Genomic DNA, 27,740 nt, shown 5'->3' with positions numbered 1-27,740 from the left:
CCAGGGAAGCCCTATACCTTTTTTAAAGTAAAAACTTAGTATGTCTTATACATTGTGTCTTTTTCAAATGGTATTCACTCATTATAATCATGTCTTTAAGCTCTTTGGGGCAGGGTTTCTGATTTATGGATATTTCAGATATCCATAAATACAGACATCGCTGAATCGTTCTAAGAAGCTGACAGAGTATGAAATCAAGTTTTAGGAAATGGGATAGTGAAGATATGGAGGGACTGACAGTCTTTTTTTTTTTTTGGGGTGCTTTTTGGTTCTTTGCTATGCGCGGCTTTCTCTAGTTGCAGCGAGGAGGGGCTACTCTTCCTTGCGGTGCAGGCTTCTCATTGCAGTGGATTCTCTTGTTGCAGAGCGTGGGCTTCAGTAGTTGTGGCTTGCGGGCTCTGGAGCACAGGCTCAGTAGTTGTGGCGCACAGGCTTAGTTGCTCTGTGGCATGTGGGATCTTCCTGGACCAGGGCTCGAACTTGTGTTCCCTGCATTGGCAGGTGGATTCTTAACCATTGCGCCACCAGGGAAACCCTGGGACTGACAGACTTAATGTATATAATGTATGTATTGAGACAGAAAAGACAAAGGAGAACATTGACTGTGTTTTAGTGCAAAGGAGAGGTTATGTTTTACATGGTGTGGATGATTGAGATATGACTGTCATTCCAAATGCCACAGCTTTGTGGGTGCTGAAGGTGAAGTTATTCTAGGATAATTCACACCTTTCTTCCTTGGTAATAATATAAGGTGTGGAGAACGACACTCCAATTTTAGCTTAGGATATAGATTGGCTTTTTTGTGTCAGAAGTGTTCCTGTTAATTTCTCCTAAGTACAGAACGGACTGGGTATGTCGGATTAGGAGTTGTTTTGTTTTAAAGAAACGCTATTTGCTTTTTTGGCTCCTCAGATATTACTTGTATAACCTGATGTTCCAAACCTGGAAGACCTACGTGCATCAGCAGCGGGAGATGAGGAACAGGTACCTGAGAGCCGAGGATCATGGTGAGAAAAGGAAGTACACGTCTAAAGAAAATCCCTCCGTTTATTTGTCTTGTTTTTCCTTTATTAAGATTTTATTTTTTAAGAGCAGTTTTAGGTTCACAGCAAAGTTGAGGGGAAGGTAGTAATTGCCCATACACCCACTCCCCAACACATACATAGCCTCTCCCATTATCAGCATCCCGCATCAGTGTGGTACATTTGTTACAGCTGGTGAACTTATACTGACACATCATAATCACTCAAAGTCCATAGTTTACATTAGGGTGTATTTTCTTTGGTGAGGTGTCGATTAAGTTCTTTTGCCCATTTTTAATTGGATCGTTTGTTTTCTTGTTGAGTTTTAAGAGTTCTTTGTATATTTTGGGTAATAATCCTTTGTCAGATGTGTCTTTTGCAAATATTTTCTTCCACTCTGTGGCTTGTCTTCTCATTCTCTTGACATTGTCTTCTGCAGAGCAGAAGTTTTTAATTTTAATGAAGTCCAGCTTATCAATCTTTTCTTTCATGGATGGTGCCTTTGGTGTTGTATCTAAAAAGTCATCATCATATCCAGGGTCATCTAGGTTTTCTCTTACTTTATCATCTAGAAGTTTTATAGTTTTGTGTTTTACATTTAGGTCTGTGATCCATTTTGAGTTAATTTTTATGAAGGGTGTAAGGTCTGTGTCTTTTTTGCATGTGGATGTCCAGTTGTTCCTATACCATTTGTTAAAAAGACTATCTTTGCTCCATTGTATTCCTTTGCTCCTTTGTCAAAGATAAGTTGACTATATTTATGTGGGTCTGTTGCCAGGCTCTCTGCTGTGTTCCACTGATCTATCTGTCACTTCTTTTGTCAATATCACACTGTTTTGGTTACTGTAGCTTTATAGTAATTCTTCAACTCAGGTCGTGTCAGTCCTCCAGCCTCTTTCTTTAATATTGTGTTGGGTATTCCAGGTCTTTTGCCTCCATATAAATGTTATAATCATTTTGTGATATCCACAGGATAACTTGCTGGGATTTTGGTTGGGGTTGCATTGACTCTATAAATCAGGTTGGAAAGAACTGACATCTTGACAATATTGAGTCTTCCTATCCTGAACATGGACTCTCCCCATTTATTTAGTTCTTCTTTTATGTCTTTCATCACAGTTTTGTAGTTTCCTCACACAGATTTCACATATGTTTTGTTAGATTTATACCTAAATATTTCATTTTTTTGAGTGCTACTGTGAATGGTGGTGTATTTTTAATTTCAAATTCCACTTGTTCATTGCTGGTATATAGGAAATCAGTTGACTTTTGTATATTAACCTTGCATCCTGCAGCCTTGCTATGAATTGCTTATTAGTTCCAGGAGTTTTTTGTCAATTCTTTTTGGCTTCTTTACATAGACAGTCATGTCATTTGCAAACAAAGACAGTTTTATTTCTTCCTTCCCAATCTGTATACCTTTTATTGCTTTTGTCTAGTTGCATTAGCTAGAACTTCTAATATGATGTTGAAAGGGAGTGAGAGGGGTCTTCCTTGCCTTATACTTGATTAGTGGAAAAGCTTTTGAGTTTCTCCCCATTAAGCTCAGAAGCTGTTGTGAAGGATGAGTACATTGTCTCTGAGAGAGAATAACTCCAAGTCAAAGGGAAGACTTGTTCGATTCCCTTTCCTGTTTTCTAGGATGTGTGATCTCTGAGCAGGAACTCCTGTGTGATCATATCCCTATGGTTTTCTCTATATGGCGTGGTTTGGGCACCTACCACTCACTTAAGCATGATTTGTGTGAACTGGCTGTTCCTGCCCTGCTGGTGCAGTGTTGCGGCTCTGTTTCTCTCGCAGCACTTGGGACTGTTGTCTGTCTTGCTGCCATGTGTCACATTGCAGTGCTTACTTCTGGTCTTCTTTGTCCAGGTTGTCCCTTAGTGATCTTGTGGACAGTTTAGCTCTGGTCAGTGTCTGATTCCTCGAGTTGAACCCAGAAACCCATGTGGGGAGCCTAAGGGGAAAAAGGCACTAACTTTCAAAATGATAATGCAGCCTGCTGTTTCTCATAGCCATTTCACATGAATGCCCTATAGGCACCTCAAACTCAGCAAGTCCCCAGTACAGCTTGTCCACTGCTCCCCGTTTAGACCTGCTCTTCCTACTTTTCCTAGCTAAGCAAGAAACCTTACTTACGAATGGCTTCGTCGTAACAGCATTTAGTTATCTTCTCTTAAAACATGCCTCCCTGAGGTGTCCCTTGCACTCATCTTTTCTTTGCCAATGCCTGAGATTAAGCCTCATCTCTCTCCCCAGAATATTATAAGTACCTCTTCTTTTATCTCCTTGGATTCATTTTCTTCTTTTTATAGATAATCTCGTTTACTCTTTGCAAACATACCTTGAAGGGAAGCACCATTTTGCAGATGAGGAACTGGTGTGAGGTTACTTAGCTCAGTGACAAGGTCAGTACTCAGGCCCAGCTTATCTTACTCAGGAGCCTAAACTCTAAGCTACAGCACCATACTAGTCCTTGTTGCCCGAGATGTGCTGATTCATGGGGTCTGAGGTGGGCCCAGAGAAGCTGCATGTTAAATTCTTTTTCATATTTTGACTTGACTTGTCAACAACTATGAAATATAAAGTATAGCTCTAGTCATCCTGACCACATTTTGGAGAATGTCCTCAAAATGTTTTACATAATTTTATTTTCTCCTTTGTGTTCTAAAAAGAAAAGAAACTTATGTCGTCAGTGATGACTTTCATAATGAAAATGGAATTTACCACAAAAGGAGACCTATGGACTTTTGTGTCTCCCATATTTAGTAAATTCTCTTTCCTCCAGGATCATTACTGGTCCTTCTTATTCTGTTTCTCAAACAGATACAGATAGTATCCTTTCCTTTTGTCTTGCTTATTCTACTTTACAATTATTGTTTCAAACAGCAAATTTTATAACATGACTTCTTTAACTTTATATTATGGAAATTTAAAAATATCTACAAAATGGAAAGGTAGAATAATGAACTTCCGTGTACCCATCATCCAGCTTCCAATAATTATCGACTCACATATATCCATATCCACATTCACTTCTCTGCTTCCTCTGTTATTTCATGTGTAAATATTGCAGAATATAACTTTTAAAAAAAGGACTTTTAAAATAAAAGATTTCTGAACAGTGCAGTACACTGATTTTCCTTTAAAAGTTTTGTAAATGTTATCACTTATATAACCATTCTTCACATCCTGCATCCTTATTAATTTTGTAGAGCTTCACAAGTTTTCCAGCAGAGGGCACTAGAAGACTGGAGGAATTTAGATATTCAAAGGAGGGGTGTCAGAGCTTTTGAACTTTTGTCTTAACCCAGAGTGATCCATCTCCCCCAGCCCCATTTTGAAAATCTCTTTGGTGCCATCTAGATGCAAAACAAAAGATGCGACAGGCCTGGAAGTCCTGGTTGATCTACGTGGTTTTTCGTAGGACCAAAATTCGGATGCAGACCACTGCCCTGGAGTTTAGACAGCGGAGTACTTTGTGGTGAGTGTGCTCCATTGCCCTACAGATGAGCAGCGTTCACTTTACCTCAGCTTTGCTTTATGCTACTGGAAAACCAGCATAAAAACCCACCTTAAAACAATGTTTTGGGGATTTCCCTGGTAGTCCAGTGGTTAAGAATCTGTCTTCCAATGCAGGGGACGTGGGTTTGATCCCTGGTTGGGGAACTAAGATCCCACATTCCGCGGGGCAACTAAAACCACATGCTCTGGAGCCTGCGCGCCACAACTAGACAGAAGCTCGCGCGCCACAACTAAGACCCAATCAGCCAAATAAATATTTTTTTAAAAACCCAAAAACAATGTTTTGAACATAATTGATACCTAATAAATATTTATTGATAACTTGTTCAACATTGAGATCAGGTTTTCACCAAATCGTAAGTAACACTAATTGAGTACTTACTAGAAAACCCCGTGTTAAGTTTCTGTGTGTGTTAATTTTTTAATGTAAAGTGTCTCATTTAATCCTTACCATAAACTATGAAATACTGTTATTGCACAGATTAAGATATATGAGCTCAGGCAAGTTACTCAACCTTTCTGAGACTTACTGTATAAGTTGTAATTAGCAGAACTAGGGCTCACCCACCCATCTCTCTGATGCCAAAGCTCATGCTCTTAACTGCTGCCTTGTACTGCATCTCAGCAGCATTGTCCACACATTGGAGGGTGAGTTAGTCCACTCTGAAAGCCAGGTGTGTGTAGCAATGAGCTGCTTTATAATGGGACTGATTGCACTGTGCATTGTTCCCAGTGGTCCTCTGGTGTCCCAAATGGCAGTGTCTTAAAAGCTCAGTTCCAGCGTGTCTGTAGTGTCTAAGGCTGGATCTGACCTTAGGAACCATCCGTTTCCAACCCTTAACTGGCAGCTCTAGGACTGTTTCTTGGCTGTTTAGGGAGAGGGACTTGAGCTCAGGGTCTGAGGCCCAGCCCTCACTGCCCTTCTCTTTTCTGGCTGGCCTTGCTCTGACTGGTCCCATCTTTGATTTGCTCTCTGACAGGGTGTGGTGGAGCACGTGGAGACGGCAACTGGGACAGGTTCACCTGGGCCGTGCCCTCCATGCCTCAGCTGTGAAGCACAGGGCCCGGAGCCTCCAGCTGCAGGTGAGTCCAGCAGACTCGGGCTTTGGTGTCCTCTGTCCACGTCATCAGGCACCATACCCACAATGGGAGCTTGGGCAGGTGGGGTCGGACTCCCAAACAGAAAGCTGACCGTCATGCTGCTGCCTCTCTGCTGGGCCCTCCCTGCAGCTCAAGGGATGGAAGTGGGGTGCGAGGCAACTTGGAAGGCTGGACTCTTCAAAAGACAGAGGCCGCTGGAAGGAATATGCTAGATGTGATTTCCAGTGATCTTTAGAGAGCTCCTGTTAATTGTGGAGCCGGAACGGGATTTATGAATTAATTATAAATATGTTTAAAGAAACAGCAGTATATTCTTTATTTCCTCATTACTCTTTTCCTACAGCAAATTAGAAAACGAGGGCAGAAAAGAAACTAAGACTGAAAAGAAAACCTGGCTTTTTCATATAATTTTGCTTATTTCTTAGAGCTCCTTTTGGAAAAGCCACTAGCTTTTGGTCAGTTATAAAGGCTTAACATCTGTACCAAACGTATGCTGTGGTGAAGCTTTTTTATGACCTTTGATAAGCTTTCTGAACTTCAGTCACTTTTTAGTGTCTCCTGGGTACTTATAGGCCAAGTCAGTCATAGAGAATAGAACAGGGAGGAGGAGAAAAAGAAGTGCGTGTTACTATATTGTAGGAGTAATAACTTCTTTTTTCCATTTATTTATTGATTTATTTTTGGCTGCATTGGGTCTTTGTTTTTGTGCACAGGCTTTCTCTAGTTGCAGCGAGCAGGGGCTACTCTTCGTTGCAGTAAGCGGGCTTCTCATTGTGGTGGCTTCTCTTGTTGCAGAGCACAGGCTGTAGGCATGCAGGCTTCAGTAGTGTGGCACATGGGCTCAGTAGTTGTGGCTCGTGGGCTCTAGAGCTCAGGCTCGGTAGCTGTGGCACATGTGCTTAGTTGCTCCATGGCATGTGGGATCTTCCCGGACCAGGGCTTGAACCTGTGTCCCCTGCATTGGCAGGCGGATTCTTAACCACTGCACCACCAGGGAAGTCCCTGTAGGAGTAATAGCTTTTTAATCTGACAACATTTTGTATCATCCATGGAAGAATATGCAGTATATGGAGATCATATGCAGACAGCATAGATTGGGGTCAGCAAACTTGCCCATGGATCAGATTTGGCCAGCTGATTGTTGTTGTAAATAAAGTTTTATTGGGACACAGTTACACCTGTTCATTTATGTATTGTCTAAGCTGCTTTCAGGCTACAACGGTAAAGTTGAGTAGTTGCAACAGAGACCATGTGGCCTGCAAAGCCTAAAAAAAGTATTATTTGACCCTTTAAGAAAAAAATTTGCTGACCTCTGAACTCATAAGGTCTTCTGAAGCAGCAGCAAGGAAATAGACATAGTTCTTGCCAGTGATAGTAACGGTAACAAGAACAGCAGGAGCAGTAATAGTATTTATTGTGGTCTTACTGTCCTAGGTGCTGGACTAAGTGCTTTATATGTGTTATCTCAATTTTCAAAATTACTATTTAAATCCTGTATTATTATAGGTTAAATAACTCAAATGAGGGTCATGCACCTAGCAAAGGTCAGAGCCAGTATTTGAACTGAGGCAGCCTGAAAAGTGCAGAGCTGTTCTTTTAACTATCATGCTGCCTTGTCCTCAGTAGACTTGTGCTCTCAGGAGGGAGAGGGAACTATGAATCTGAAAATGCCAGAAGCATAGGAACATATTGAGGATGGTTTTCTGTCGCTGATGGACTTCAGCTATCGTCCCTTTCAGATAGTCACTTTGAGAGCCTATAAACTCGTTCTGCTGGTGCTGCTGTTGCTCAGAACACTTTTAGAATTCCTTTTTTACTGTTGCCTTCAAAGCTTGCAACAACAGATTTGAATGAATATTTTTAGTGATAGCAGGTTTTCGTCGTTTGAGGTTGGATTTAACTTAGAAGACAGCTGAGAGTCATTCAGAATCAAATCCAATGAAAAATGTGAGCAATCAAGATAACACTGATATGGACCACACTATATGAGACTCTAAGGCAAATTTTATAGTGCAGATTATAGATAAAATCCTTGTGTCTGATAAGTACCATATGATTTACCAAGAACTTAAATTTAAGTCATTCTCTTAATCCTCACAGCGTCTCTGAACTAAGCAGGGCAGACGTCATGAGATATGTGAAATTTTAAAAAATTAAATTATGTACTTCAAAAATAAAAACATTAAATATAAAACGTTTATTAAAAATATTAAGATATCCAAGTTCCCAACATACAGGTTTAAAAGGTGTTAGCATTTTCCATACTTGCCCCAGAATTTAATGTAATTAAATTCACAGTTCAAGCCCCCCACTTCCTTCCTTCTGCCACCTTTTCTCCTTAGCAATAACCTGTACCCTGATACTGAAGTCCCCGTTTTCTTGTGTTCTTTTGCACTTGTAAAAATGTGTGCATACATATACATAAAGAATAAGTGTTCTGGGCTTCCCTGGTGGTGTAGTGGTTGGGAGTCTGCCTGCCAATGCAGGGGACACAGGTTCGAGCCCTGGTCTGGGAGGATCCCACATGCCGCGGAGCAGCTAGGCCCGTGAGCCACAACTACTGAGCCTGCGCGTCTGGAGCCTGTGCTCCGCAGCAGGAGAGGCCACGATAGTGAGAGGCCCACGCACCGCGATGAAGAGTGGCCCCCGCTTGCCACAACTGGAGAAAGCCCTCGCACAGAAACGAAGACCCAACACAGCCATAAATAAAGAAATAATTTTTTAAAAAGAATAAGTGTTCTGACTTTGTGTTGTTAGGAAACTTATGAATAGTGTCATACTGTACATTTACTTTGCAGCTTGCTTTTTTTTAACGCAACAGTGTATTTTTGAGGTTTATCATGTTGATACATAGAGATCTGTTAACTACCTATAATATGCCTTTGTACTGAATAAGGCTCAGTTTACCTGCTCAGTGCTGCTGAACTGTTGATTCCTTCTGATTATGTTTTTTACAATTACAAACAACATGGCAGACAGCACTCTTAAACACAGATCCCTGTGCAAGAGTCTGAGTTTCTCTTGTTCCTGGAAGTGAAACTTCTTTGGGTATCATCTCGTCATCCTTATCAAGCATCACCTATTTGCTCCAGTGCTGTGCCAGTTTATGTGCTAAAATTTCGGTTCCCATTTCTTTTGGCCTCATCAGCGCTTTGCATTGTCAGGCTTGGTTATTTTCACCAGTTTGATAGGTCTGAAGTGGTAATTCCTTGTTGCTTTAATTTACATTTCGCTGATTCCTAATGAAGCCCAGCATCTTTTCAGACGCTTGTTTGCCATTTGAGTTTCTGTTTTTCAGCTTGTTACTATCCCTCACTCCTTTTTTTCTGTTGGGTTATTTGGCTTTTTCTGCTCTGTGGACATTGTCATACATTCTGCTTACTAATCTTTTGACTATTAGGTACATTGCAAGTATTTTCTTCTAGTCCATAGGTTGTTTTTTTGCTTTGTTTATGGTGGGGTTTTTTTCATACAAGTGTTATTATTTTCAGTGTACCTAATTCTTGTATCTTATGGTTTGGTCTTTAATCCATCTTGGGTTTAATTTTATAAATTGTGTGTAACAGGGTCTTAGTTTGTCATTTTCCTTATGGATAATTTCTGCAGCACTGTTTACTGGTTAGTTCATCCTTTATCTTTTTTATACTGACTATTAGTCCACCTCCATTATAGAGCAGGGTCCCATTTGTTCATGGGTCTATTCTGGGCTCTGTATTCCATTGGTCTATTTGTCTATCTCTGAGCCAGTACACACTGTTTTGATTATGATTTAATGAAGCAGGTAGGAAAGAACAAAGGTTCTCTAGCCAGACTGCCCAGGTGGAAATTCTGCTGCCATTACCTATTAGCTTTGTGCCTTTTTTAATGAGTTACCTAATCTCCCTGTACCTTAGACTTCTTTTTTTTTTTAATATTGCATTTTGGGTTTTATTGCATTTTATTTTTTAATTTTATTTTTTTATACAGCAGGTTATACATATTAGTATATATATGTCAATCCCAGTCTCCCAATTCATCCCACCACCACCCCACCTTATATTTCTTATCTGTAAGTAAATAATAATGGTACCTACCTCATAGGATCGTTGAGGATTAAGTGTAGTGATACATGTAATATGCTTAGAGCAATGCTTTGAGTATGGAAATCCTCAGTAAATGCTAACTGTTCATTACTGTATACTGATCTTACTGATCTTACTGTATAGCTCTTAAGTTTTCATATGTGGAAAGAGATCTTCTTTATTCTTGTTCTTTTTAAAAATTGTCTTGGCAGTTGTTCTTTACTCTTATTAATTTTAGGATCAACTCGTCAAGTTCCACAACAAAGCCTACTAGGATTTTTTATTATAGTACACTGACTTTTTACATTAGATTGGAGAAAATTGTCATGTTTGTAATATTGAGTCACCCCACCCTTGAGCTTGATGTAGCTTGTGATATATTGATGGGCGTGAGAGGGAGAGTAGGAAAGATTAGGCCATGAGGTGACAAGGAGGCAGGTGTAATAGTAAGGCTCTGCAGGCTGTGCCCATAAAGGCTTTGGCTCTTTTTCCAGGGGAGGGGGAAGCTACTGGCTTTGAGAGGAGGAGTGATGTGGTCACACCCCACCTCTTAACAGGCTCCCTCTGGTTCATCATGTGCTGCCTCTTGAGGAAGGAAGGGAGAGAGCGATATGAGAGAAAGGGAGAGTGTGTGTGTGTGTGTGTTCTGTTTTCAAGAAGAAACAATGGAAAAATAAACCAAAAACTAAGGAAAAGTGGTTACCTATGGGGGAAGGGAGGGAACAAAGTACTTCTGTGAATTTACCTTGTCACATAGGTTTAACTTTGGAACCATGTAAGTATTTGATATAATTAAAAACAAAAAATTAATCAAAAAGGAAAAGAACCAATCCCTAGGATTTTAGAACACGCTGAAACAAATATACCAAGTTTGTAGCAATGACTACAAAGAGAAAAGAATTACTTTAAAATACAATATTTTGGCTGTTCATCCCGAGTGGGATGTGTTCTAAGGACACAGAGAACTACTAAGAGATCTAAAATTGCATTCAGTGGTCTTATTGTAAGTAACAGGTTTGGATTGTTGGGTTGAATCTGTTACAGCTACATTGTAAGATAAAGCAAATAACTATGGCTGTGTCATTAGGAAGCATGATTTTCAGTGTAAAAGGAAAGATTACAGGTACAAAATCAGAAATTAAAAGCCCTGTTATCTGAAATTGGAAATGTCAATATCAGTATGGACACATGGTTTTTTTCCCCTAAAATAGTGAATTTCTAACTCTATTTACTGAAAAGACTTAAATGCTTTGTTACTGGCACTGCTTCTAGCATCCCCAGTGCCCAAGTTGTGGTCTCTTCTGTTTCCCACTAAAGGGAACTGAGGCTTTTTGGAGAAATGGCTGATTCCAGTTATAGAGCAGGAAATAGACATCATAAGCCTAGGAGATAGTGTGCAGGAGTATGAGGAAATTAACAGAGGTTAATGGGGTTGTGTCAGAAGGACTCCCATAGGCTTAAGATAGAACAATTTGAGCATCAAAAAGAATAATGACTGCCGTGGATTGAAAACATCAAATATGTAAAAATTCCTGCATTCATAATGAGAAAAAACTCATTGGTCACAATTTTGGGTTGTTAGAGCATTAATTCAACTCTTTGGAAATTAATGAAGGTCAAAGTCAATCATTTATCCTGCCTTTCCTATACAAACTAATCTTTGAAAAACGAGAGGGTTAATGAGAGAGTAAGGCTTCTTTATAGAATTTCAGTTAATAAACGCAGGAGTATTAGAATTATAAAATTGCCACCCCAGTGAGAAAATGGATCTAGGCAGCAATCACCCAGAGGAAAGACAACAGGGAAATATAAGGGAGGAATCAGATTAATGCCATCTGAAGCCACTGGAACAGTCTTGGCATTGCTAAAACTGTGGCAGCCAACCACAATGTGATGTAACAGGAAGTACCCAGCAGCACTTGAGACATGTTCTTGCCTAAAATTTGAACATGACTCCCACCAAGCCAAACATGAATCTATCAGTTCATGGGAAATACAGGGATCAGAGGGACAAGTTAGAGACATCTGGAGCAGACAATCGGACAAATCTAAAACATGGGACAGTTTATAGCGTACATGACCTGGTTTCTCTAACAAATTGGTAGCGTGAAGAGAAAAAAGGCAGGGAGGGAAATTGTCATATAAGATGGAGAGATTTAAGTGACATAACCACAACAAATGAGAAAGTACAATTCTGGCTGTTGTGTTAAGAACAGACCTCAGAAAATCAAGGATAAAAGCAGGGAGGACAGTTAGGAAGCGATTACAAAGTTCCAGGAGAGATTCTGGACAAGGATGATAGGAAGATGGTTTTGGATTCTGCGTATGTTTTGAAGGTATTGCCGACAGGATTTGCTAGTGGATAGTTAAGATGTGAAGTGTTAGAGAAAAAGTCTAAGAGGACTCCCAGGTTTTTGGCCTAAGTAATTGGAACAATGGAGTTGCTATTTACTGAAATGGGGGTGTTGGAGGGAGAGGCAGATTTGTAGGGAAAGATTAGGAGGAGCTCCATTCTGAACTCCGTATCTTCAGCCTGATGGGCCTTCCAAATGTCCACGAGGGGGTGTCAGGGAGGCAGCTGGATATATGTGTGGAGTCTTGAGGATGAGTCCAGACCTGAGATGTAAAGTTGGGAGTCCTCAGCATGCAGATGACATTTAGAGCCATGAGACTAGGTGAAAGCACAAAGGGAATGGGTATAGCCAGTGGAACTGAGCCTGTCCGGTGAAGTGATGGGAATCAGCGGCAGGAACAGAGGAGAGGCCAAGGTATACTGGAAGCCGGGTGGAGACGGGTGTGATGAGCTGTGTCACATGCTTCTGGCAGGCCAGGGCAGGTGAGGACTGAGATTTGGCCTTCAGATTGAGCCACGTGGAGGTCATTGATGCCCTTGATAAGAGCAGTTTCAGTGAAGCTGATGGGGAGAGGATTCAAGAAAACCAGCTTAGACGAGAAATGAGAAAGGTAGAGAAGAGAGCCCTTTTGAAGAGTTTGGAAAGGAAAGCACTTGGGTGTTAGCTGGGTGGCATAGTGGTCTAGAGAGGGGTGTTCGGTGGTTGGTTTGAGGATCACTGATTTATTCCCTTCAGGAAGTATTTGTGTGACAATAATCTTTCATCCCCAACTTTTTAATTTTGACAAATACCAAATCACAGAAAAGGTGGATTCTGGGTTCTCTTCACTAGTTTAACCCATCCTTAACATCTTTCCACATTTGCTTTCTCTCAAGTGTATCAGTATATTTTTTACATTTTCTGAGTTGCTTTAAAGTTGCAGACATAAAGTTTACCCTAAATACTTAAGCTCATATCTCCTAAAAATAAGGATGTTCTTCTATATAACCACAATATCACTGTCATATCTAAGAAATGTAATGTTGATATAGTAATGTCTAGAATACAGTTCGTATTGCAGCTGTATATTTTTGCTCTTTTAGTGTCAGGTGCAGGGTACAATCAAAGGTCACCCATTGCTTTTGGTTGTCACATCCCCTAAGGGAGAAATAACAACACACTCGAATGCTGATTTTAAAAATCTAGTAGAGAGTGGAAACTGATGATGCAGAAGGGAGTGGGGGGAATTGCCAGAGTGATAAACTTGAGAAGATGGGCTGTATGCATGGCAGGGGTAACCTGTGATGGGAGAGTGGACAATTTATCCAGAGCAACAGGAGAGAAGGCAGAGCCTGTTGGCAGGTGGGGGACGTGTGGGAGCTTGAGAAAATTGTCTTTTGATTGCTTTTATTTTCTTGGTGAAATAGGAAAAATGGTATTCAGCTGAGAGGAAGGAAAGGGGAAGAGGTGTTATAGGTTTAAAAAGGTATGGCGGGGTGCTTCCCTGGTGGCGCAGTGGTTGAGAGTTCGCCTGCCGATGCAGGGGACACGGGTTCATGCCCCGGTCTGGGAAGATCCCACATGCCACGGAGCAGCTGGGCCCGTGAGCCATGGCTGCTGAGCCTGCGCGTCAGGAGCCTGTGCTCCGCAACGGGAGAGGCCACAGCAGTGAGAGGCCCGCATACCGCAAAAAAAAAAAAAACCAAAAAAGAGGTATAAGAGAAGGTATCAAGTCATCTATGACAGTCACCTTCAAAGTAGGGCATGCGTTTTGTTGAGTGCACGAAGGCTTTCCCAAGGGTGTGCATTTATGGATAATCTTAAGGGAATCCTTCTGTAGACCCTCAGTTTCTGTAGGTCCACGTCTTGGAGACTAATGTCCCTGAGAAAGGGCCTCTTGACCGTAGGCTTCCTCCCACTTTGAAAGAAAAGGCAGACCCTCCTCTCCTATCCCCAGTCTGAATTAATTATATCACCCCTTGGATTGTCCCTGCTTCTTGTATATGCATTGATTTTATTAGTCCTTTTTTTTTCCCCTTCTTAATCCAAAAAAAAAATTACTTTTTGGAAGCAGAGAATGCCCTTCTTAAAGATCTTTTCACCCCAGACTCCCATCACTTACGATTCTCCTTGGGAATTTCCCCTCCTTTTTAGCCTTTCCTGTGTGTGTATCTAATTTTAGCCTTTCCAGTGTGTGTGTTTCTCTTTTCCCTCACCAGTACTTCACCTCTGTTTTCCTGCCTCCATTGACTGTTGTCTTTTCTCTGGTTTTCAGGCTTGGTCACAGTGGCAGGAACAGCTTCTGCATGTCTGGAGGGAGAGGCAGAAGATGGTCTCCGCAGTGAAACACCATCAGCACTGGCAACAGTGGAGAGCCCTGAGGGCCTGGCTGGAATACCTGCAGGTGCGCAGAGAGAAGAGGCAGCGGAAAGGTAAGCAGGAAGTCCTGGGCTCCAGGGACAGAGGGTTGGTCAGAGTGCCCACTCTCCTGTTGCCTGTTACCGCCAATAGGGTGGTAACTTATTAAGGGGAGATATAACCGTGTTACACCACAGATTTTCAAAAAGGAGATTGAGGAGGAAGATAAATCGTCCTCAATTCACAGTTAATATATTTCCTGCTGTTTTTAATCAATATTTAATTCAATAGGATTTTAGTTATGCTATAAATACTGTGATTAGTGTGATACATACAGTTTTGTATCTTTTTTTTAACTTTTTATTTTATATTGGAGTATATCCGATTAATAATGTTGTGATAGTTTCAGGTGCACAGCAAAGAGACTCAGCGATACATAAACATGTATGCATCCATTCTCCCCTAGACTCCTCTCCCATCTAGGCTGTATCTTGCTTTTTTTTTTTCACACAACTAATCAATACTTTCCTGTGTCTTTAAGTGTTCTTAATAAATGTTAGTTTTTAAATGATTGTATTTTACAGGAGAGGGGCTTATCTTAATCTACTTAGCAATTTTTTTTTTTTTTTTTTTTGGCCTCACTGTGCATCTTGCAGGATCTTAGTTCCCCGACCAGGGATCGAACCCATGCCCCATGCAGTGGAAGCGCAGAATCCTAACCACTGGATCGCCAGGGAAGTCCCTAGCCATTCTTGTATTAATAGATATTTGGGTTGTTTGTCCTCAGTTATGCAGATGCATGTGATTTATGATGTTGAGCTTCTGAACACTATTCTGATGGTTTTGTTTCCCCAAGAGAGGTCAGAAGTAATGATAAATAGGTCATGATCGTAGGTACTTTTTGTACTTCAGTTTCTTGAGCCCACAGAGAAGTGAGTTGAACACTGTGCTGGCCGCAGGGTTAGGCTCTCCTGCTTACCCTAGGCCTCCCTGTGGGACCTCCTAGGCTGCCTACACTGTCTCTTGGGAGAGGGAATGTGTCCGTGTGAAAATAGTGACGGGGGACCACCTGTCTGGTTGCCCAAGCCTGGAAGTTGAAGGCATGAAGCTATTTAATGATGAGCTGCCGACTAACATGCCTCCAGTTACGGCATTCTCATTCCAGGACCAGTTCCCTTCCACTTGCTGGACTTATGCTCATCAGGCCAGTTGTTAATTAGTCTTAAAAGGAGATGGAGCTGGCAGCCTGTAGCAGCCTGGCTGAAAGCTCACAAAAGCCTTTGACAGCATGTTGACCAAGTTGTGTGTCATTGACTCAGACCCTGAAATCCCATCCGGGAAACACTGATAAAGAGGCAAAAGTGAAATGGAGTCTTCTTTGAAAGCAACAGTCACCATTACTGCTCCTCAGTAGCTAACTAGGAGCCTCAGCCCTTTGATAGAACCCTTTTCTCTTTCCTGGGAGAGAAGAGATATACTGATAGCTAAGGGATTCCTCCCGTGTTTAAAAACCTTTTATTCTGGGACTTCTCTGGCAGTCCAGTGGTTAAGACTCACGCTTCCGGTGCAGGGGGCATGGGTTTGATCCCTGGTGGGGGAACTAAGATCCCACATGCTGCATGGCACGGCCAAAAAAAAACAAGAAAACACCTTTTATTCTAACGTTCTTCAAGCAGCCTTGAAGCCCTGATGCCTGCCAGTAGTGGGTTTCATCCTGTCTTAAAGGTGCTTCCAGCTCATCGCCCAACCTTGAGGGGGCAGCACTTATGCTATTTTCTCTGTTGCAGAGATGGCTGAGGGATTCCACTGTGTCATTGTGCTCCAGACACACTTCTGTGATTGGCGGTGGGCCTGGAAGCGGAGGGAGAGCTTGTACATCCATCACGAGCGGGTAGAGGGGCTGGCCAGGAGGATGATGCTGCGGAGGGCCTTTATTCACTGGAAACACTGTATCCTTTGCACCACCCAGCCCTGTCTGTACAGCAAGAACAGCAAGAGCTCACCAGCCTATAAGACAAGTCAGGAGATACATAGGAAGTAGTTACCCAGCAGTTTAAGACAGTTCGGATCTCTGTTGACTTCTTTTTAAAATATTTTGTTTCATTTTGGGAATATTCATACAAAAGAGTGCATATAACAAACATTTATAGTCTAAAGAATAATGGTAAAATGAGCACAACTCAAAAAATTAGAACATTGCTAACACCCCAGTCTGCTCCTCCCTGACTACATTCCCTTTCCTCCCCCTCAGAGGCATTGCCACTGCCCTGATTTTGTTATCATTTCATTGCTTTTTTCTACCCATTAGATGGTAGAAATAGCCACAGCCATTTCTGCTTCATTTCATTTCTGTTTCAGATTTGTTTCATTTCATTGCTTTTTCAGAAAGCCATCTGTCCTTGGTGGCCCTGTCATTATGATCCTAGCTTCCATTCATTGAGCTGTTTACTGTGTGCAGACATTTTGCATTATCTCATTAATCCTCATAGCAACCCTGTGGAGTAGGTCTCACCATCTCCATTTTACAGATGAGGAAACAGGTTGGGGGGTGCTAAGTGATTTTCAAACTCATTGGCAGAGCCAGGCTTTTGACTCCAGTGCACCTTCTTAATCACTGCCCCTGCTGCAATACGTGCCAGGTGTGGGATTTGGACCGCCTTGGGTGTTCACCCACACTTTTATTTGTTCACTGAACTCTTGCTTTGTTTTAAACTCCTGCCTAAATTCTGGAATACAGGGAAACTTAGAGACTAACAGTAGCTCATTGTCTAGTGGAGAAAGTAGACATGAAAACCAGTCTTTGTAATGTGGCGTGATAAGTGCTATCATAAAAGTTTGTATCAAGTCCTGCTAGGGCTACTGTGGAGATGTAGCCGAGGAGGTGATGTTTGAGCTGAATTTAAGCCTTGGGGGATGACACGTTCTCCCAACAGGGAGGTTGGGAAGGGTGGTTCAGGTGTAAGGAGTGGCATTTACGCAGGTGTAGGTGAGGAAGAGCAGCCAGGGGTGATGACTGGGATCTGCAGTGAGTTGTGGGGTATGGAGGGCAGGTAGATGCAGGCTGGGGACCGGATTGTAGGGCCCTTGTGTGCGGTGGTCAGGAATTTGGGCTTAATCCCAGTGGTGCTGGGGATCCTCTGCAGGTTTTTGAGAAGAGTAGTGATGCAGCAGATCTGTACTTTAGAAAGGCTAAAGCTCGATGGTAGCAGCAAAGCTGGCACAAGGGGACCAAGTCAAGTGTACTGCACGGTGCTGGGGGTGGGGACAGAACCGGGGAGACCTAGGGGGGCAGCAGATGGACTTGGCAGTTGAGAAGATGGAAGGGGTGGGAGGAGAAAAGGTTTTAAAATAACTCCAAGGTTTTTAGCACAAACTTCTGACTGGCTTGTGATGCCAAAACAATGCAGGAGAACTTGGAGCAGGTTCTGCTTAGATTTTGAAATGTTTACTCAAACTGGTGGCAGTTTATCTTAACTATTTTTGCCTCTCATGAAATGGGCATGAGAGGGGAGAAAGGCAGATAAGTAACTCACGTGGTTCCCCTTAGTTCTTTCTTCCCTGGGTTGTCAGGGGGAGACAGAGGCGGACACCAGCCCACCTGGCATGCCCATCATCTCCTGCAGCCGGGACCCTTCAGATGGGTCACTAGGATCACTCTGGGCTGGGTGGGACCTTGTTGAGACAAGAAGCCTTAACTCTGGTAGACGTGCTGATGTGCGCAGAGACAGCTGTGCGGCAGAAGGTGGCAGAAGAGCACTACAGGCGAGGCTTGCTGGTAAGGGCGCTACAGCCTCGCTCAGGCAGCCATTCCTGGGGGACCTGGCCCACGTCATGCTCCTTAAGTGCATCTGGTTGTGTGGATGGCTTCCATCATGAAGCCTCCCTTCATTGTCATGTCCCTATTTTCATTTTGGATCAGAGATGGTGATGGTGAGGGATCAGAGGGTTTTGGGGCTGCAAAGGAGCCTTAGAAGTGATCTAGTCCTGGGGTGTTCTACATGGCAGACCCCCTTTTTAAGTGGTGGAAACCTAGTCTTCGAAATCAATCAAAGTAGAGATGCTGTGGACAAAGCTAGGTCTGGGGAGTAGTGTCTGTTCTACCGGCTGCTCTTCCCCACCCTCACCACATGAGGTGGCATCCGAACACTTGCAGGAGCCTCTGGGGGTCCACAGAGCACGATATGAAAAGCCCTAGTTGCTTCACTTCTGTCTCAGAAAACTGAAGCCAGGCTGTGGGGGAATGTGCTTTGTTTAGTCACACATGAGGCATTTTTGACAGAGCTGGAGCCAGGCCAGCATGCCCTGCCTCTACCCCACCCCCACCCCCACCGCCAGTCACCTTCTCTCAAAATTCCTTCTCTCCCTTCTATTTTACTCTTACAAAACTGCATTTATAATTGTGTAAGCATACACATTGACCCCACATGGCAAAAAAAAAAAAAACAAAAAACCCACCATAGGCTGGAAGTCTGTCTCTTTTCTGAGAGGCAGAGTTGATGTTTTGACCTTTGTCTGGTGTTTCCATCTGGGTCACAGGGACCTCTCCTGGTCAGAGGTGCGGGTGTGTTTGTTCCTGTGCAGTATCTGTGGACTGCAGGGAGTGGTCCCACAGCTATTTATTAAGTGTCTACTGTGCAGGCTGGCTTGTATCAGGCTCTCAATTGAATCTCAGAACAGAAACACTCTCTGGGACACGGGAGCAGCTGTGAACAGCTACTACTGAGCTTCTTGCCACCCTCTTGGGCATTGCTCTTATTGTTACAGACACACCACTGATTTGTGTCCATTCTTCTTTTCACAGCATTTTTGCTTTAGAGCCCTAAAAGACAATGTGGCCCATGCCCATCTCCAACGAATAAGAAAGAATCTTGCTCACCAGCAACATGATGTCACGGTGAGTCCTCTTCTGTATCAAGGCACCTCTTCTGATGGCCATTCTCTTTTTCTTTTAACCTTTGTGCTTAGAGGTTTGTTCAGACCTTTAGACGCCAAATCCTTAGTGTCCATTTTCTTTAGTAATCTATGCCAGAGGCTAGAGAAACTCTTATTCTTCTCTTGTTTAATCCCATTTTTTTATCTGTTTGCTAAAAAAATTGATAGTTGAATCAGAGGTCAGGGACTGTGGATTCCAACCTTGACCTAGGGAATACACTTTAAGTCTTGCATTCCAGGAGGCTTTGGTTATGTTTGCACTGTGAGTCTGTTGTCTTTAGTGGTTAAATTTACCTGAGGGCAACAAACATTCTATCTCCACCTGTAGATTGTGTTTCTGAGTGTAGGAGAAAGGGGCATTCTAATTGTGAAAATGTTCAAGCATACAGAAAAATATAAAGAATAGTGTAATAAACCTCTATTTTACCATCTAAATTCAACAATTGTTAATATTTGCTTTTTTTCCCCAAATCATTTCAAAGTAAATTACAGACATTATGACACTTTTACACCTAAACATTTCAGTATGTATTGCCCAAAAGTAAGAACATTTTCCTGCATAACCACAGTATCATTATCATCCCTAACAAAATGAACAGTAATGCTCTAATATTAACTAATACCCAACCCATATTCAAATTTCCCCAGTTGCCCCCAAAATGTCTTTATAGCTGTTTTATTAAAACCAGGATTCAATTAAGGATTGATGGCTCACTCTACATTTGGTTATGTCTCTTAAGACTCTTAATCAATAACAGTCCCCCCACCCCCACTTCTTTTGTTTAACATGTTTAGTTTTTTTTTTCATGTTTAGTTTTTAATTGTAAAATACACAGAATTTATCATCTTAACCGTTTTTAAGTGTACAGTTCAGTGGCGTTAAGTACATTCACATTATTGTGCAACCATCACCATTATCCATGTCCAGAACCTCTTTCATCTTGCAAAACTGAAACTCTGTGAATTAAACAATAACTCCCATTCTCCTTCTCCTCCCCCAGCCCCTGGCAACCACCATTCTCCTTTCTGTCTCTTTGAATTTGACTGTTCTAGGTACCTCATATTTACAGTATTTGCCCTTTTGTGATTGGCTTATTTCACTTAGCATAACGTACACTATCTTTCTTAATAACATTAACCTTTTGAAAAGGAATGCCAAGGAATGCCAATTCCTTTTCAATTCCTTTTGAAAAGGAATTCCATATTCTCCAATTTTCTGTTTCATTCTGACGTCATTTGATTTTCCTTTTTCCTGTGTAGCTCTTATAAACTAGAAGTTAGATCTAAGGGCTTGATTAGATTGAAGTTAAACACTTTTTGGCAAGACTACTTTATAGGCAGTAGTAGGTGATAAGATCAGTTTTAACTTCTAAAATGGCTTTGTCTTCCATGAGGCCCAGATTAGGAATACCTTCTTCATTCTGATTTACATAGATTTGGTAGATCCAGCTTTTTGCCTTTTATGTTGGCCCAGAATAATTCCATATTGCTTGGCCATAATTATTTTGCAAATCTTTTATATGTTGGGTGCTCCAAATTGAGGTAATTACTGCTTTGGGGGAGCTTACAGTCTTCTGGAGTTACAGATTTGCTAACTAATGGGTCAAGAGAGATCATTTTACCTTTTGCCTTAATCAACTTCTGTTTCCTTCCTGTTTTGCTGCAGCTACTGCACAGGTTCTGGAACCTCTGGCAGTCTCAGATTGAACAGAGGGAGGAAAGTGAGCAGCTCCCCTTCCTGTGTGCTGCCTGGGACCACTACAGGTAGGGACTGTGGCCTTCAGGCTCCCCAGGGGCCCGTTGTGACTGACTGGCTGGTCTCCAGGAGTCATCATCACCCTCAGTGTTACTGTGGCAGATTGAGAAAGGCCCTGCTGTAAACCATTGTTCTTGAGCTTGCCTTTTCCTTTTGGTTGATGGGATGGGAGGTAGAATGAGGATGTTTGTGCTGGTGCTCGGCTGCCACTGCCTCAGTTTTCAGGTGTTAGTGACGTTCCATCTTGGAATGTAGGCATTGATAGTGTTACAGAGACGGCCCAGGCAAGTGGGTGTTTGTGGCTTGGTCTTGGAGGGTGTAGAGTGTGTCCTCAATTTTTTAGAGTTAATCATTCAGTTAAAATAAATAAAAGCACCACATGTCCACAAGAAAAACTCAGAATGTATAGGAAAGAAGTAGAAAGTTAAAAATAATGCCTGGACCCCTTCCTTTGACCCATTAGTCTTACTATTCAGAGGGAACCACTATTCACTTTCTTGCTGCAAGAAATGTTCGATAGTGCTTCCCTGGTGGCGCAGTGGTTGGGAATCTGCCTGCCAATGCAGGGGTCACGAGTTCAGGCCCTGGTCTGGGAAGATCCCACATGCCTCAGAGCATGGGCCTGTGAGCCACAACTGCTGAGCCTGCGGTCTAGAGCCCGCGAGCCACAGCTACTGATCCCGCGGGCCACAGCTACTGAAGCCCATGCGCCTAGAGCCTGAGCTCCACAACAAGAGAAGCCACCGCAATGAGAAGCCAGAGCACCACAATGAAGAGAGGCCCCTGCTCGCAGTAACTAGAGAAAGCCCGCACATAGCAACGGGGACACAATGCAGCCAAAAATAAAATTAAAAAAAAGAAAGAAAGAAAGAAAAGAAATGTTCGATAAACCCTCTCCCAAGAGTATAATTAACTTATTTTGCATAGTTATAGGTATGATTTTGGGGCACTTTTTAATGAGTCAGTGAGAATCACAATATTTAACTGAGTCAGTTTGGAGTTGTCAGGATGTATCATTATTCTAAATCCTGGTTTACAAAGCTGAATGTGGTTCTCACTCTCAGTATCACTGTGTGAAAGCATGTCACAGACCCAGGTGGTCCTAAACAGGCCCCAGAGTTTGGCCGTAAAATCAGAAAATTCAGAATATTTGGGGGATTTCATACATATTACCTGAGTTCCAGAGACACTGTGCTTGGTGGTCTAATTACCTTTACAAGAAAGTTGTCAAATTTTGGGGGCAAGCCACAGTCCAAAGTCGGGGTGGGGGGTTGGCAGATTTCATGACAGAAAACAGGTTCTTATTTCCCTTAGAATGAAACCCCTGGGGTGCCTTTACCGCTCAAGATGTACCTATGCCCAGATTTACCTTCCTTAAAATCAAAACAAAATTCTGAAAACCTGAAACCTGAAAGTGGGAGGGCAGTTACCTTGGTGTTATGTGTTTCATTTCAGAATAACATTGCTACGCAAGTGTTTCAAATTGTGGTTACAGTATACTCAGAAGAGGCGATCCCAGCAGGTATGGAGTTCCTCAGAGCAGGGAGCTCTGTTGGCTTACATTCTTGAATGCGTTTGCTTTGGAAAGATTCTCGGGAAAGACCTGTACCAAGAGGTCTGGTGTTCTGATTTGGAAGAGAGGGTACTGTGAAAAGCTCAAAGGTATCTGCCCCAGACCCCCCCAGGGATGTCAGAAAGTCTGCATAACTCCTGTCCCTTCATCTGCTTTGAAAATGCAGCTGCTCTCTGAAGGTGGTGAGCGTTATCAGCCATTCCATTCACATCTTGACCCAAATTGTTGATTATATTACTCAGCTAGCCCCTCCTGAGACCTTCAGGAGATGTTGGGGAAGGTGCAGAGCCTGAGTGCCATATCCCAGAGCTAAACGATGTGAGACACAGGTGCCCACAGTGGTGGGAGGAGGTGGGGGTCAGGCTGAGTGATTAATGAAGGCAGGTAGAAAAAGACGGATTCAGTTCCATTTAAGAAAGACTTACTGAGCAGCTGCTATGCCTTAGATGCCAGGCCAAGAACTGAGGATACAGCTGTGATGCAAAGCAGACAAAGTTCCTGCTCTCGGGGGGCTTGTAGTTTAGCCCCAGGGTGGCTCTAATGATAGTAGGTAGCCGTCTGGAGCGCTGAACCGAGAAGGATTTTCCAGGCCACGTTCAGGCTCAGGGGAGTGTGTGTTCAACTGATGATGTCTGCACAGGCCTTGCAGTGGGAGGTAGACTACGCAGGCAGGCCTCTGTTTGGCCATCCCTGCGGTGAAACGGGAGGACACAAACGAAGCTCCTCCTGGTTATTTTTGTGCTGTCCTCTCCACCCCCTCCTCTATCTGCTGTTCGAGTCTAACAGTGAATCTAAAGAGTTTGGCTGGTTCCTCAGTTATGGGAGGCATACAGACTCCTTTGGGAGCTGGTTCTATCTACTTCTCTCCCTATTCCTGTTACCGCTCTGCCCCTTCACAGCTGCACTCAGTCAAGCTGCCGGTCCTTCCCTGAATATTCTCTGCTAGCTCCTGCTTCCCAATCTGCCTGCTGCCCTTTTAGCTCAGGTGTCACGTCTTCCCCCTGCTCCACCCCTTGTGCAGCTTTCTTATAGCATGTTGTTGGCTGGCCTCCCTCCCTGCCAGGCTGGGGCCTCCTTGAGGGTACAGCCTGTCCTGCCTCATTCTTCTCCTGAACTGTTGACAAAGGGTAGCTGCTGACTAGTATTGGGATGAGTGAATGAACACACGAGTGAACAAACAGATGAGCTGCCGGTGATTGCTTCAGAGTTTTCCCCAAGGATCACCTCAGTTCTTGGTGTTTCGATGGGGCTAACCCAGGGTATGGTTTGTTTTTGTGTCACCTTTGCCTTCCACACCTAGAAGATGTTTAGAATTGGTACATTCTTTCACGTCCCTTTGGATTATGTGGCTGTTTCGGAAAGGACATTGCCACTGGGTCTCTTAAGCTCATTGAATGCAAGCACAACAGAATGTGAAGAAAGAGCCCTTTTTGAAAAAGAAAATGAGCCCCAGAGTTGAAAGGTTATGTTTATTCAAGGTGGAAAAGAAGCAAAGGGTCTCATTTAGTTTCTCCCTGAAAAAAGGGATCTCCTCGACCCTGGCGCCCAGCACTGGTAGAAGGTCGAGGGTCAGAGTCCTTATCTCTTACAGGGCTCCAGCACGGCCTGCACAGTGGAAGGTCTGAAAAATAGTAAGAGCCCTGCTCAGCTGTTGTTTTGTTTTTTTTTCAGCTGTTGTTTTTTAAAAAATCTTTAGCTAACAATCTGAATGTTATCTCTTGGTTTAGATATCCAAGGAGCTCATCAGTTCCTTCTATTTTAGGAAAAGATAAAAATATTATTTATTATGGGTTTCTTTCTATTTAAAAAGTAATATATAAAGAATGGCAAGAATGTTTGTTAATTGTTGAAGCTGGGCAATAAGTTTGAGGGGATTCATTATACTATTGCTTCTACTCTTGTTTACATTTGAAAATGCCCATAAGCAGTATGTAGACATCACAGAAAATTTGGGAAGTATAAGAAGACATAAAGAAGAAAAAATTAAAACACCCATAATCTTGCCTCTTAAGATGACATTTGATGAGTAAACCTGGTATTTTTTTCCTCTGTGTGGGTAGGAATGTGTGTACCCATGTATTCACAAACACACACATAGGAATGCTGTTTAGTTTTCTGTTGCTCTGTAAAAACTCACCCCAAGCTCAGTGGCTTAAAACAACTACCATTTTATTATGCTTAAGGATTTTGTGGGTCAAAAATTGAGACAGGACATAGCAAGAATGGCTGGTCTCTGCTCTGTGATTACTGGGACCTCCACTGGGAAGATCTAGCGGCAGGGGGTTAGAGTCATCTAGAAGTTTCTTCACTTACAAGTCTGGTTCCTGGGCTGGAATGACTTGAAGATGGGGCTCTACTGGGACTATTAACCAGAGTGCCTGCATATGACTTCTCCAAGAGGCTTGGGCTTCCTTACAGCATGGTGGCCCCTGGGTAGCCAGACTTCCTGTGTCGCAGCTCAGGGCAACAAAAGTGAGTTTTCCAGTGAACAAGACAAAAGCTGTGTGGGCATTTAAGACCTAGCCTAGGAAGTCACTTAGTGTCACTTTCGCTATACTCTACTGGTCAAAGTAGTCACTGTCCACCCAGATTCAAGGGAAGGAGGATGAAAGAATTTGCAGTCCTGTTTTAAAAGCCGCCACACGTGTATATGCTTTTCCTCCCAAATTTTGGATCATGGAGGCATATATAGTCTTATGTCAGTTGTCTGTCTTACTAATGTATCAGTGAAATTTATAATTACATACAAATTTAAAGAATCTGTACTACAAATAAACATTATAAACAAAATCAAAAGATATTTTACAGGGTAGGAACAAAATTGATAACAATGAGACAAAGGACTAATAAATTTAAGGTTGAAAAAGCCCATATATATCAGAGTTAAAATTCTGACAATCAGTAAAATGGGCAATGAGGATGAACACTTAGGCCATAGGAAAAAAGTTTAGATAAATATATATCTATACACACACATACATAGACAAATGTATAAAGAGATGCTTAACTCACTTTTAAAGGGAAGCATTTTCACCTATCATATTTCATTTTTCACCTGTCATGTTGGCAAAGATTAGAAATAATGATTTTCATTTTAAAAAATGTTTGTGTAGGAAGCATCCCTTCCTCGAGAGTGTGACCCTGAAACGTCTTTTTCTTTTTAATGTAAAGTACAAATAAAGGTCATTCATTGTTTTACTTTAGCTGTTGCAGGCCAGAGCAGACAGTCACTTTCAGCGGCGAGCCCTCCCTGGGGCCTTCCAGGCATGGAGAAGGCTCTGGCAGTGGCACCAGCAGGAGAGAGTCCTCTATGCCAGAGCAGCACGCTTTCACAGGTACACCATGCGGCTCCTGTCTGCCCTGGGCCAGGTGTCTCAGGTCCAGTTCTGCCACCCACATAGCCATTTGCTTTGTTTCTTAGCCTGCCAGTCCCCTACACCCTGGTTCTTCCTTGATTTTCAATAATGTGGGCTCTTTGAGCTCATCTAGCAGAAAAAGACAGTCAGTGTTTCTCTGGGAAAACTTGTGTCTATCTGTGTAGCAAGTGCTTTCAGAACAGCCCTGGTTTTATGCCCGTTCCCTCGTTACAAGCTGCCGTGAGCCGCGTTAAAGCTGCCCATTAGCTTTCTGGATCAGAGTGTGGTTGGACCTTGCATCGCCTTGGCAGGCTTTCTTGAGCATGATTTCCCTGAAACGCTTGGTTCCTGTGTTCGGCTAGACCTGGCTTTTTGAAGTCTTGAAATTATCGTTGTCAACAAAATTAGAACAGGCAAGGAGCAGAGCTCCATCCTTTTAGCTCTCACAGGGGCAAACTGGCCCAGAGCCAGGTCCGTGCTACCTATTGGTGGAATGTCATGAAGAGATTATTAATGACTAACTGTTGGCCACTGTGGTGGGTGCGGTGTGATGGGAAAAAGGAAAATATAGAAGCTCATTTGCCTGTGACATCATCATCTTCACTAATAATTTCCTTCTCACAGCAGTCCTGAGAGAACAGGTTCAAAGTGATAAATGACTCACCCATGAAACAACCATTAAGTGGCAGAGCTAGGGTTTACATTCAGTCTCCCTGATTCCAAAGTCCAAGTACTTGCTACTGGATCAAGAGGAATATCTTTCTGATGACTGGGTAGGAACTTTAAATCTTGGTGAGGAGGAGAGACTGATATACAAGGGACAATTGAAGAACAGTCCAAGAGAATAGACCCATGTGTCCTCAATGGTGTCAGCACAAGTTCTTCCAGAGCTCAGAGCTGGTGCTGAGGGAAGTGCCCTGGGGAGGCTCTCTGTGAGCTGGGGGTGAGGATGGCTGACGGGATGAGGAGGGTCAGACTGAGGGGCTGCCTGCTCCTACAGGTAGATGATGGACAGGTGTTTGAGCAGGTGCATGGAACTAGTACGTTGACAGTTTGGGAGTTTGCCCTGAGGACAGTGTGCATCAACTTAGGACAGTGAAACAAGGGGGAGGGACATGCGTTGGGAGAAGTTGCAGTGAACTTGGCTTTGGAGGACTCTGAATGCTGGTTTGAGAGGATCAGCCAGAACCCCGGGCTCCTTACACAAAGTTCAAGATGTTTCAAGGGGGTGGCCACAAGGAAAAGTGGCTGACGTGGTCTAGCACTTACCTCTGCCCCCTCCCCTGCAGAGAGCAGCTGCGCCTTTCCTTAGTTCCTGTGTTGAGGTCTAGTGTAAGATTCATTCAAAAAATGGCTTCACTACGAAAACACACACATACACACCCCTTTGTTTTCTTTACAAATGAGTCATGTTTGGTTCTATTGCTTTTTTGTATTTTGGCATGTTGTGGGGACCAGAAATTGAGGGTACCTTCAAAGCAGCCAAGAGGAGCTCCTAAAAGGGCTTTTGCTGGGGGGCAGGCATGGGTGAGTTTAGAACCATCACTTGAGACAAAAGCGTGGAAGGTGAATCAGAGGAAGGAAGTAGCACAGAGGCTTGAAGGATGGTGAAGAGGATCTAGGCGTTATTTTTTTCAGGTTTAGTGAGATCTTTTTAGAAAAGTTAGTTTTTCAGGTTCCCCCCATCCTGGTTCACAGGAAGGCAGAGTGATTGAGAACCTGG

General features: G+C 42.9%; 1 protein-coding gene across 5 annotated transcripts in view; it reads left to right on the top strand.

The window, feature by feature from the left end:
- Positions 1-27,740, top strand: part of SFI1 (SFI1 centrin binding protein) — a 71,032-nt gene that overhangs the window by 21,999 nt on the left and 21,293 nt on the right. For 3 of the 5 annotated variants that reach the window (XM_065889380.1, XM_065889379.1, XM_065889376.1), the window contains 10 exons: positions 913-1,007; positions 4,389-4,506; positions 5,528-5,630; positions 14,318-14,474; positions 16,188-16,349; positions 18,105-18,175; positions 19,202-19,294; positions 20,999-21,096; positions 22,544-22,610; positions 25,866-25,996. In XM_065889380.1, the coding sequence (XP_065745452.1) occupies positions 913-1,007; positions 4,389-4,506; positions 5,528-5,630; positions 14,318-14,474; positions 16,188-16,349; positions 18,105-18,175; positions 19,202-19,294; positions 20,999-21,096; positions 22,544-22,610; positions 25,866-25,996 (1,095 nt within the window). The remainder of the gene's footprint in view (positions 1-912; positions 1,008-4,388; positions 4,507-5,527; positions 5,631-14,317; positions 14,475-16,187; positions 16,350-18,104; positions 18,176-19,201; positions 19,295-20,998; positions 21,097-22,543; positions 22,611-25,865; positions 25,997-27,740) is intronic. The other 2 variants (XM_065889378.1, XM_065889377.1) reach the window with 1 other exon arrangement.

Source organism: Phocoena phocoena, chromosome 13, assembly GCF_963924675.1.
Source record: "Phocoena phocoena chromosome 13, mPhoPho1.1, whole genome shotgun sequence".
Classification (NCBI taxonomy): Eukaryota; Metazoa; Chordata; class Mammalia; order Artiodactyla; family Phocoenidae; genus Phocoena; species Phocoena phocoena.
The sequence above is the reverse complement of the archived record's forward strand: the minus strand, read 5'-3'. Positions and strand labels throughout refer to the sequence as shown.